The following is a 13079-nucleotide window of genomic DNA, read 5'->3' as shown; positions in this document are numbered from 1 at the left end:
AGCAAGAGTCTGAGTAAAGTTTTGAGAGTAAAATTGGATTCACTTCATTTAATTGGCAGACTGCATCTATTCTTTATTTCTTGCTGGGGTTGTCCATTCTGTTAATTGGGAAATGTAACCCTTTTTAATTCAATATCATTTATGTTGGTTAGAATTTCCTCCATACTCATTGAAGCCTTCTGGCCTGAATATAAAAAAGGATTTGCCACTCTATCACATTGTATTTCTGTGTTAATTCCATTGGTTTCATTTCTTTGTAGCTGTCTGTGAACATGGATGTAAACATGGAGAATGTATTGGGGCAAATAAATGTAAATGTTACCCAGGATTTACTGGAAAAACATGTAATCAAGGTGAGTACCAAGATATAATTTGGATGGTCTGCAACATTGGAATCAGGAGAAATGGCCCTGATATACACAGAAAGGTACAAGAGAAATAAGGCAAATCTGGGCCCTGCTGAACTTCACAAAAACTAGCAGCATGAGGGCTGAAAAGGGGACTCCTGGAGGACAGTCTCCAGCAACAGGACAGAGAAACTAAAATCCATAAGCATAGCAATGAAAAGTATGGGGGTTCAAAAACGTACAGGGTTTGTAGGTTAACTGGGATATTTGGATGGCATGGACTTGTGGGCAGAAGGCCCTGTTACTGTCCTGTATGTCTAAACTTAAAGGTCCATGGATACAACAAGGTGGACAGAGAAGAGGCTGGAAATTATGTAGGAGAGAACAAGAGAGTGGGTCTGAGTGGCAGGAATAAGAAGAATCAATTGCCCTCCTCAAGTGTTTGGTTTGAAAATATCGACCCTCCCTACTGGCTTGTCTTGTCTCTGCTTCATTGCTTTGCTTCTCAAACTCTGGCTGGGACCAGTTAAGTTTCAACCATGTTCTCAACTGCCCTCATTTTAAGCATTAATGAAATCGATGACCAAGATTTTACCTCTGGAAAAATAGCAAAAGGTTAATATGCAGAGAGTTGAGGCAAGGCTACCCAGCCTAAACATCCTATCACTACAATAATTGAGAGAAGAAGAGGGCAATATTGAAGTCCCTATCTCCATGCCCACATATGCACAAGACTTCAATTTATGTAACTATAATCTGCCTTGCATAATGATATAGTGGCCTGAAAACACCTCAAGCCTTGTTAATGCATTCAAACATTAATTTGTTGATGGACCATATGCTCAGGGCTACCCTGGATCCCAAGGTGTGACAGTAAGCAAGGCACAAGCAATTTACATGGTCTCATCTGACATAGGTTAAGATCATTGATGAAATGATCAACTTGGTAAAATAGGCTCAGATAAACCAGAATATGTGGAGGTTTTAAGTGAACCTTTCAGTAATTTTATTTATTTGACGTTGAGCACCTCCTAAACCCAAAATGTCTACTGCCAGAACAACAATTCTCAACCTAATTGTCATAGTGGAGTTTTAAATATGTTTTCTGGGCTGTCCCAAGTTTGAGAACTACTGACCTTGAAGCTACATGGGAACATCTGTGTGAGGTTTACCAGGCAATGCAATCAGAATGGTCACAAACAACAGGCCACAAAGCAATGTAAATTTTTGTACATTCAAAGAACTGAACTCGTGACATTCTCTCCATTCTCCTTTTTCAATCTTCTTCCTATAAAACAACAAAGTGAAATGTTCTTGCAGGAGCTAAACATAACTTTCTCTTTTCCTCCTGAGGTGATTTTCTGACAGCCCACTTTTAGTAGCTTGAAACTCTTCTGCTAAATTTATTCGCAGCTAACTTCTGTGCCATCCATTACCTCCTCGTTTCACTGATGAGATTGTTGGTTTCTAAATTCGGCTTATATATCTAGTTGACTGTCTCCTCATTCAAAGGGTTGAGGGCCCGAAACGGGTAACAGGTAGAATACTCAATTCAAAAGGACTTTTGACTATCCAAAGCAGCACAGTGATGACCAAAGCAGATGGCTGTGATTGAGCATTCGAGACAAGCTAGTGGAAAACTCCATTTAATTCATAACCTGACTTCTGTATTTCAATTTATTGCTGTCTCCCACATAGCTCCCCAACCAAATTGAACTCAGAGGGAACACCTCCTAAGGAATACTGTACAATATACCATCTCCATGTTTGTATTCTCCAATCCTTTTAAATATTTGCACGTTCACCTGTTTACCCAAGGGTGTTAGAAATCATATTGTCAAGTCTTTTGTGTTTTGCTCCGATGTGTTTTGGGTGTTACAGATTTTAACGAATGTGGACTGAAGCCAAGGCCCTGTGTACACAGATGTATGAACACACATGGCAGCTACAAATGCTACTGTCTGAACGGCTACATGCTGATGCCTGATAACACATGTGCCAGTGAGTAACAAATGGTGCAATAAGGGTTCTGCTGCAGAAATCATCCGAAAATTTCATTATGTTTCATTCTAAGCTAACTTTTAATATATTTAGAATGACCTGGTATTCTTGAGGTCAATGTTTCTTAAAAGTTCAGTGTCAATGCATATTTTGTATTTTAAAAAAACATTTGAGTCACTGAGTTCTACAGCAAAGAACAGGCATTCAACTCAACTTATATATGCCAAGCAAATTGGTATTCTGGAATAGTCCTATTTGCCTGCATTTGGTCCATATCCTTAAACCCTTCCTGTTTCAAAATATATCCAGAAATCTTTTGAACACTGTAATTGTACCTACTTCTATGGCTCCTGCTGGCAGTTGTTCCAGATATGGATGACACTCGAGGTGAAAGAGTTAACCCCTCAGTTCACCTCTTAAAGCTAGCCCCTCTCTCTTTAAGGCACTGTCCACATTTACTCTGGGAAAAGGCTGTGAATGTGTACTTTATCCATACCCTCATGATTTTCTATACCTCTACAAGGTTACCCCTCCACCTCCTGCACTCCAGACACAGTCTCTCCCTACAACTCAAGTCCTCTCCAGACACGGCAACATCCTGATGAATCTCCTCTACACCTCTTCCAACTTCCAACATTAAAAAGATGGTTCAGAATTTACTATCAAAGTCAGTGGGAGGGGACTGCTACTCATCATAATGTGCTTCAATGATATGGTGACTTCAGCAAAGGGCAGAGATGTTAATACCCAGAGGTCACTGCCCAAGATGATGTTCTTCAATAGCTGAGAAAAGTTTCATCTTAATGTCTGCCAAAACCTATGAAATGCATCAAATGCTAGGAAATTGCTGCCTTTCTGTAGTAGATGTGAACAAAGTGCATGACAAAATATATTAGTGCAAACAATTACTTGAATAAGAAACACTTAATCAAGTGATCATTGCTAGTGAAAAGATTGAAATATCATTTCTGCAATATTGGAGAAAGATTTTAAGATATTCTAAATTTTAAATATTTTTCCTTACTTCTCTGATACTTTCTTTTCTTCCCCCATAGATTTTTCTCTCATTTTATTTTGTCATTTTTTTGCATCCAGTTTGGTAAAGAATTCACCCTGCTTTCTATCCTTTCTGGTTTTACACTCCAATTCTTATATCTCATTGGTAAAGGAGATTCCCTTTCAGTTTCCTTGCTGCAATAACATTCTTCTTCCTCTTTGATAGGCATTGTAAAAGCCCAGCTACAGAAATCACCTGGGTGCAATCTGCACAGAGTTTGCACAATTCCCCTATGGCCACATGAGTTTTCCTGTGACATGCTGGTAGGTTAGTCCATCACTATAAATTAACCATTGGGGAAGAAAATACAGAATCAAAAGGAGAATTGATTGACATGTGCACAAGAAAATAAGTTGGAGAGGTACAGAGGATGAGATTAATGCCATTACTTGCCTGGCGAGAATGGGCCAGTAGATTTTCTTCCAAGTCCTTTCAAGTATGTTAAATGACACCGGCTTTTCTTAATTCTGTCAAGTCATTGGTTTTGTTTCTCAATGATTTAATTTAACCCAACTATAAATCACGTTGAAAAGTTAAGGCCACTATGGATAAATATTAAACCTACATTTTGTTCCTTGTCCCTTTCCCAATCAATCTTTTATGCAAGAAATAACTACACACTCCAAAATAACAGGGATCAAATAAAGATTGCACTCTGTCACCTTCCTTTGGGAATAATGAAGAATAAAACATAATGTTGCTCAGATCCCTTCCCACCAGTGTACAGCTCAGTGAATCAATGTCATCTATATTGGCAAACATTTGGAACTAATTTAAATTACGGTCACTCAGGCCACTGGAGAGAAAGAGCAGTTTGAACTGTCTGACCTTCTGGTTGTATTGTTTGCACAGTGGAAGGTGGCAACGCTGCTGTAGCGGCCAAAGGTATGGACCTGGGAGGAACAGGAGAGTGAAGATGGATCTTTCAGCTCTCCTCAACAGGGTCCTATTGCCTGATGGTCCTGTACATGTTTCAGCTATCCACAGAACTGGGCCAGCAGCAGTTTTTCTACACAGAAGAACACAGAGGTCTGTGCCTAAGCTTAGCACCCACGACGTGGAGTGGCAGAAGAGGAGGAGAACGATTTCCTCCCACTCCATTGAGAAGGAGAAATCTGGGAGAGGACCCTGAAGGGTAGGGACCACAGCAGCAGACCAGAACTGGGCTTAGCAGCCTAAAGGCCTTCCACCAGGCCTCAGATTGCTGGAGATTGGGAACTTACTGGGATTCATTAGGGTTCTGATGGTGAGCAGTGCTCCTCGGGTTCTGACAGCTTCTTAATCATTTTCGGGTTTGGAACCAGGGGTCGAGGAGAGTTACTTGGTTCACTGCTGAGGGTGTGTGGCCAGAGGTCACAGGCATGCAGGAGACAGTGGCATCAGAATCCATGGGCAGGTGATGTAACCGAAGGAATCCTCAGTTGGTTCTTACTTGTCTTGATGGGGAGTTGGACTATGGCACCTTTATGTGTGCCTTTACAGGCAAACAAAAGAAAGCAAAAGTAGGTGCATCTTGTGTAAATGACAATGGAAGAAACTTTTTGCTGCGTGTTTGTGGCTCTCTTATGAACTTGTGGATTTGGTGTCTTTCAGATTCCAGGACATGTGCCATGGTCAATTGTCAGTATGGCTGTGAGAACGTGAAGGGAGAGATCCACTGCCTTTGTCCATCTTCTGGATTGCAACTCGGACCAGACGGGAAAACCTGTGTAGGTCAGTACTTTTGTCCACGTGTTAGAGCAAGATCAGCAGTTTAAAGAGGACAAGATTCAAGGAAGGAAATATATTTATCACAAAATTTATATAGTACGTAATTGAGGATGATTATTTAATCAAAATCTAGCAATTGGACGGTGATGATGTTTGGTGTTTTGAAACTCCATTTTGCCTTTCATCTTTGACCTTCTATATTTCAACACCTTTCCTCCCCCTGTACTATTATGCAGATTGTGCAGTCAGAAAACAGACTGCACTGATGAAAGCTTTGAGTCTTCCCTGTGACTCCATTTTGATGTGCAGCAAAAGCAGGAAGTGGCTGAGCTTCTGTCGATGTCAGACAGTAGCTAAAGTGGTTTTTCTCTACCTACTTCCAACCTGGCCGTTCCCATCTCTACTCCAAGACACACATTCCCAAATGTGGCATAAGAACATCTATAACAGAGATGCACTTGTATTCTAAGACAATCATGTGTATTATTAATAGGCATTAAGTTGACCATTGTACCTGGATTTTACATGTCTGTTCTTTGCCAGTGGAGAACATTCCACTGCATGAACCCTACTTATGTTGCTGATAGAAACTTAAGTAAGAGATTGATACATGTGTCGCAATTTTATCCATCTGCAACACATTATTTCCCATTACTGGAGACCACGGTAAGAGCTGTACCCTCATGGCTGCCAACAATGGTTGAATGTATTCTGAGCATTAATCATGTGACTTGCAGTAGTGTCCTAAATCTGAACAGGTTACCAAAAAATCAGATAACTAAAGTGAGATTAATATACTTCAATGGTTTCAATGGTTGAACAAACCAACCAAAGGGAATAAATCATTTGCTCCTGTCCCGATGGTCCTAGACCAACAAGAAATAGCAGTGGTAAAGTGACACATCAAGGCGAGCCATAGCCTGACAGCTCCAGCAACCTGGTTCAATATGATCTTGGGTGCTGTTTGGGTGGAGTTCACATGCTCTCCCTGTGTCTTTTTCCACCAGGATGCTCTGGGTTATTCCCTCTTGCCAGAGAGGTGCGGGTTGATAGGTTAATTGACTTCTGCCAACTGTCTCTGATGTGTGCATGAGTGGTAGAACCTGAGAGGAGTTGATGAGAATGTGAGGGGAATAGGTTGTATGGAAAGTTGGCGAGTGATCAGGGTTGCTGGCATGGATTTTGAGCTGCCACGGGCACAATGGGACACAGTGACAAAGGGAAATATGAAATTTGACATATTCCAATGAGAAAGTTGAGAGAGGCAAGCACACAATGATGATATTTAACTCTGCCTGCACTATTGTATTACAAAAATTAAGAAACCAATATGAAACTGACATCAAAGGAATTTAATTTTGAGTTATCACCAATGCATTTCCATGAGATTGCTTACAACAGTATATTAATCATTAACTCCTGATGAGTTCAGAACAATCAAAGAGAATAACAAATCCATCAAACCATAAGTATTCCAAAGATGCAAGGTGGCTCCCAAATTAAAACACTATTCTAAATGTTTCTTCAGGAAGATTGTCATCTGGGGATAAACATCTTGGGCAATGAAATACATGGAGCGATAATCCAATCTCGTCCCTTGTGCTCTCTTGCCTGAACACACAAGATATGTACCACTCCCTATTAACCTTTCCCATTGGAATCTACCATGCATAGCAAATCAAAATAATTGGTTAATTTAGACTTAGATCCTATAAATAGTGCATAGCATGTGAGAGTTTCATCAGTTTCATAAATGTAATTAAATAAATTCATGCAGTAAATAGTAAATTGCAATTAAAGTCCCTGCCTAAAGAGAACATACACTTCTGTCTCATTTACTGTTTCTTTTTCTAGACATTGATGAATGTGCAACTTCCAGATCTCTATGCCCTCCTCTGCGGAAATGTGTCAATACATTTGGCAGTTACTTCTGCAAATGCCAAACTGGCTACGAACTTAAATACGTTGATGGCAAATACAAGTGCATAGGTATGGTTAATGTTGTAGATGTTCCCTAGCTGCAAGGAAACTTTCAGTTGTAACAAACCACAGTGACTTTGAGTTCCCAGTGCTTTTGAAAAGCGCTGGGCATATCATGGTCTAGCATCCATTTATTATATTCACTCAACAGCTGAATTTGCTTAAAACTGAAATGGCAAACTATTCAGTACTTGATGAGCTGCTCAAGCACTCTACTGATGCATGTTCAAGGTTCCTTTTATTGTCACGTAATAATACATAAAAAATTTAACATACGTGATAAACCTTTGTGTGCCAAAAGGCACATTGGTTAGTTATGAGGTAAAATAACTTAATTTTTCTATTTCCAACCTCTAAGGCTTAGTGCCAGTTGCCATTCTTATTCATGATTCCATAGAACCAAAGATCACGACAGTGTAGAAACAGGCCCATCAACCCGTCTTGTTTGTGTGATATTACCCAATATGAAATAAATATCTCACTTCTTTTGAACTGACCTGATGACAGATTTTTTTTGACAGATAGAGACGAGTGTGCTGCTCGTACACACTCCTGTAGTCCCCATGCAATCTGTCACAACACTCAAGGTTCCTTTAGTTGCAAATGTAAGCCAGGATTCAGAGGCAGTGGTTTTCATTGTTCTGGTAAGTCTTTGTAACTATTACAATTGTGCATCCTTCATGTGCCGGAGGACAGATCCTGAAATCACAGGTTTACTTCTCCTGAGAAGAGTTGCTGGGCCATAGTGTCAGGGATCTTGGTTCAATGCTGACCTTCAATGTCCATATGCACTCCCTGCAACCATGTCCGCACACGCTTCCTGTGACGTCCACACGCGTTCCCTGTGAACCTGTCCGCATCTGCTCCCTGTGACCATGTCTGTCTGCTCTTCCTGTGATCATGTCCATATGCGCTCCCTGTCACCATGTCTGTGTGCACTCCCCGTGACCATGTCTGTACGTGCTCCCTTTGGCCATGTCTGTATGCACTCCCTATAACCATGTCTGTACGTGCTATGACCATGTCTGCATGCACTCCTGTGATCAAGCCTGTACGTGTTTCTTATATCTGGGCGCTCTGGTTTCCTCCTACCTCCCAAGGTGTATAGATTAATCGGGCATTGTAAGTAGCCCCTTGTGTGTGTGTGAGTTATAGAATCTGGGAATCTGGGAAAGCTGATGAGAATATGGGGAGAATAAAAATGGGATTGATGTAGAATCAGCATGAATAGTTAGTTGATAGTGGACATGGATGATGAGCCAAACAGCTTGTTTCCCTGCTATATATCTCCATGACTATGACTGAATACAATTAACAAATTTATTGATGGGAAAGATCTCATAGAGTCATACAGTAGGGAACAGGCTGATAAGTCCCATTTGCCTGCACTAAATTCATCCAGTGGTTTTCAAACTGCCCCCCTAAACTCATATTCCACTTTAAGAAATTCCTATGCCATAGGTGCTCTGTGATTAGTAAGGGATTACTTATATGAGTGGAAAGAAAAAGTTTGAAAACCACTGTTTTAATCGTACCTAATTGACTCATTATGTGCATAGTTTCATAACTCCAAAGGGAATGGGCTAATGACAATTTTTCTCAAGCAAAATATTTCAGTAACAATTGGGTCTAGAGCAGTGGTTCTCAACCTTCCCTTCCCATTCACATACCACCTTAACCAATCCCTTACCAGACCATTCCTAGTCATATAATAGTCAAAATGTGAGGTGAATGTGTTAATTTACCCACATCTATTGTTTCATCTGGCAGCTCATTTGAGATATAAACAAACTCTGAGTGATGCTGCCCCTCAGGTCCTCCTTAATTCTCTCCCTTCTCACCATTAACCCATGCCCTAGAGTTGTCTAATGGGGAAACAACTGTGAACCTTCACTGTATCCATGATTCTCATGATTTTATAAACCTCAATATATATCACCCCTCTACCTCCCACCACTCAGGAAACAAAGACTCAACCCATCTGTAACCTTTTGAAAAGGCATTGCTTCTTACAATGCCCCACCAGGAATGGGTGTGAAAGGATCTTGAATTGGGTTTTCAGGACTCAAGCAGCGTTGTTTGCGGGACCTCATGTTAATGGAAGGTAGAATAGGCAAGACCAGCTGGGAATATTTTGGAAAATCACAAAAAAAAACCAAATGCTGGATATCTGAAATAAAGCTGGAGAAACCCAGCAGGTAAGGCAACATCAGCAGAAGGAGAAGCAGTCAGAACAAGGAAAGCAAAAGAAACAAATGAGTTTTCAGGAGTGAGAAGGGGGGGAAAGTATGTGAGCACACCGCTCCCCAAAAATGGGGCTGAACTAAATGCACCAGCCATGGCTGTTAGAAACTGAGGACCGGATAAAAATCATATCCATCTCCTCAGCTCAGGATGGTAAGTGTCCAGGATTCAGCAGTGAGTCTGAGGCAGAAAGAAGGGATCAGAGATGTGTGTAGCTGACTGCATATACATGCTGTACTTGGGTACTGCAATGCACTCAGCAGCTGCCTATCGCATGCCGGCTGTTTTAGACTGCGATGCACAAGCACAGATGTCCCTAGTACACTGTCAGAGCTTTCATGCACATAACCAGTCCAGTCATTCTCATAGGGTGGATCATTAACGCGTGTCTGTCAGATGTGACAATTACAGTCAAGTGAACTTTATCCTAAGCACAAATGATGCCAAGAATTTGTTTGATCCGAACTGCTTCAGGAGTTGAAATCTGACTGGAAAGATGGTCATAAGTCCGGGAACCCATAGCATCTTTCTTGTGTGTGGAGAGGAAAGAGAGTTTGTAAGGATTCAGGGTGACTTGGAGAGATTTGAAGAATAGGGGGACCAACCAATTTGCAATTCACTATTACTTGTGCTTTACTATTGACTCTGCTTCTGAGATATACAAAATAAATATCGACAATAAGTTAATAAACAAATCTTTATTTTATAGTGAAACCTTCTTTGCAAGGAAACTTGGAAGGAGAACAGGGCAGCACCGATGAAATCCTCAATGGTGAGAACTTAATTCATAGATCACAGTTCTTTAAATTCCTTCACTTGTGTCAAAGTTACAGCCACTTATTCAGCCAAGTGTGGAGGGTTTCAACACTATTCTTCCTGCATTTCACACCTCTTAGTTACTCTCGGGTTTTGCTGATTCTCAAGTGATGAACTAAAATGAGGTCACCAATTTTTTTGGAAGTATGAACTATCTTTTCTTTATGTGCTGCCTATTTTGTTTGTCATACAGGATAGAAAAAGACCCTTCAGCCACTATGTCTGAGCTATATTAGGCCTTCATTGATCCCGTTTTATTTTCACCTCATTCCCAGCAACTTCACCAGATTATACTACTCAGCTGACACAGTTTACAGGGACAGTTTACCCCAATGACCCTAGCAACATGCACATCATTGGGGTGTTGGAGGAAACCCATTTGGCCACAGGGAGAATGTGCAAAGCTCCACACAAACAGCACTGGAGGTCAGAATTGAATCCAGGTCACTGGAGCTGTGAGGCAGTGGCCCTACTAACTGTGCCAAGTGCCTATGTGGCAGACGCTCCTTCAATTAGGAGTTAACTTTGAGAAGAACCACTCTGCTTTCAAACTTGGGATGGTGGGGGGGGGGGGGGGGGGTGGAAGAAGCAAGTGACAAGAAAAGGAAGAACTCCGTACATGCTTATGTGACTTCAAATAGCCATACATTCTTTTGGAGTGCTAAAGGCAGGGGGAGTCGATGGGAATGTGGGGAGTTGGAGAGAGTGATATAACGTTAACGACATATTAGCTTTTATTCCTCTTATGGCTAGGAGGGTGGTATTACTCAGAAGGAACGATGTTGTTCCGCCTCATCATACTCAATGGTTATGTGACCTCATGCCATGTTTAAACTTAGAGAAGGTTAGATGCTCAATTTCCGATTTGAATGTAAATTTTCAAACACTGTGGGGACCCTTTTTGAATTACTTTTATAATCTTTGATTTGTTATGAATGTAGAAATGTTGACTAATGAGGTAATTTATCACTCCGATAAGAATTCTGTCTTCCTTTTTTTATGGCCAAACAGCTTCTTTCTTGGTAGTGGGTTTAGATTTTTTCTTTTTTTATAATAAAATAATAAAATGCCAATACAATATAATCTGTTTGATTAAAATATGGAGTACCTTGGATGAAATGATATAAATTAAGTGTAATGTATCTTCTTGAATTTTAACATATATCCATATGTACATTGTATTTTTGGTTGTGAAATTTCAATATTAATAAAAAGATTGAAAAAGAAAGAAGAAAAATGTGGGGAGAATAAAATAGTATTAGTGTAACTGGGTATATGAAGGTCAGTGTGGAGTTGATGGGCCAGATTGTTTGTTTCCATGCCGTATGACTATAATTTTAAAGGCATCCCACAGGTATTAATAAATAATCAGAAAGAAGTCAATAGAATTGTTTATTGTCACATGTACCAAATGTCATTAAAAGCTTTGTTTTGTATGCTATCCAGGCAAGTCAACTCATGCAGCAGGTCAAACAATAATAACAAATAAATGATCAACTGTGTAGAGATTTGTGTTGCAAAAAGTCAGACAGTGCACGGTACAGAGAAACTTACTGTTAAAAACATCTTTTGCTAGTGAGAGGTCCATTTAAGAGTCTAATAACAGCAAAAAATAAACTGTCCCTGAATCTGGAGTTAATAATTTCAAGCTCATGTATCATCTACTCCATGGAAGGGGTAGAAGAGGGCATGGCTGGAGTAGGATGGGTCAGAATAAAATTAGCATCTTTCTCAAGGCAATGGGAGATTTCGATGGAATCGATGGAAAGAAGGTTAGGTAGCATGATGGCCTGATCTACATGTACAACTCACTACAGTTTCTCGTGGTCTTGGACAGAACAGTTCCCTTACCAAGCTGTGATGCCAATAATCCAAATTGCTTTAGTCATTCGTAGCAGGATTTATTTTTATTTTACAGAATAGCTTAGCTAGGAGGGGTTGTGTGCACTGAAGAGGGGGGCCAGGAAGCTCCAGTGTGATTTGGATAAATTGGGGGACTGGGCAGATACATGGCAAATGCACTACAATGTGGATAAATGTGGTTATCCACTTTGGTAATACAAACCGGAGGACAGATTACTATTTGAATGGCAATAGATTGGGAGATGGGGAAGTGCAGAGAGACCTAGGGGTTCTTGTGCACCAATCACTGAAGGCGAGCATGCAGGTACAACAGGCGGTTAAAAAGGCAAATGGTATGTTGGCCTTCATATCAGGAGGGTTTGAGTATAGGAATAAGGATACCTTACTGCACAATACTGGAGTATTGTGTGCAGTTTTGTTCACCTTATCTGAGGAAGGATGTTCTTGCAATGGAGGGAGTGCAAAGGCGATTCACCAGGCTGATACCTGGAATGGCAGGAATAACTTATGAGGAAAGATTGCGCAATTTGGGATTGTACTCACTGGAGTTTAGAAGATTGAGAGGGGATCTCATAGAGACATATAAAATTCTGGCAGGACTGGACAGAATGGATGCAGATGTTTCCAATGGTGGGGGAGTCCAGAACCCGGGGCCATGGTTCGAGGATAATAGGCAAACCATTTAGAACCGAGATGAGGAGGAATTTCTTTACCCAGAGGGTGGTGAATCTGTGGAATTCATTGCCACAGAGAGCAGTAGAGGCAGGTTCATTGAATATATTTAAGAGGGAATTAGATATATTTCTTCAGTATAAGGGAATTAGGGGTTACGGAGAGAAGGCGGGGACGGGGTACTGAACTTTAAGATCAGCCATGATCTCATTGAATGGTGGAGAAGGTCGAAGGGCCGAATGACCTACTCCTGCTCCTATCTTCTATGTTTCTAACTGAGGAGTGTGGGCCTAGATCTGCACAGTTGTTTTACTGGTGTTCGAGAAGGCAAGGTCAGGCAATGATATCTATCAAAGAATTGCCTGTCTCGTTTTGATGCTTAACTCCAG

The 13079-nt window shown here is 40.8% G+C and overlaps 1 protein-coding gene across 1 annotated transcript in view; it reads left to right on the top strand.

Moving 5' to 3' along the window:
- The window catches only part of egfl6 (EGF-like-domain, multiple 6), a 62490-nt gene that overhangs the window by 13418 nt on the left and 35993 nt on the right, over positions 1–13079 (top strand). The window contains exons 3-8 of the mRNA XM_069892449.1: positions 261–353; positions 2229–2348; positions 4999–5118; positions 6970–7104; positions 7617–7739; positions 10049–10111. Coding sequence (XP_069748550.1) covers positions 261–353; positions 2229–2348; positions 4999–5118; positions 6970–7104; positions 7617–7739; positions 10049–10111 — 654 coding nt within the window. The remainder of the gene's footprint in view (positions 1–260; positions 354–2228; positions 2349–4998; positions 5119–6969; positions 7105–7616; positions 7740–10048; positions 10112–13079) is intronic.

Source organism: Narcine bancroftii, chromosome 7, assembly GCF_036971445.1.
Source record: "Narcine bancroftii isolate sNarBan1 chromosome 7, sNarBan1.hap1, whole genome shotgun sequence".
NCBI lineage: Eukaryota > Metazoa > Chordata > Chondrichthyes > Torpediniformes > Narcinidae > Narcine > Narcine bancroftii.
This window is presented reverse-complemented; position numbering and strand designations above follow the sequence as displayed.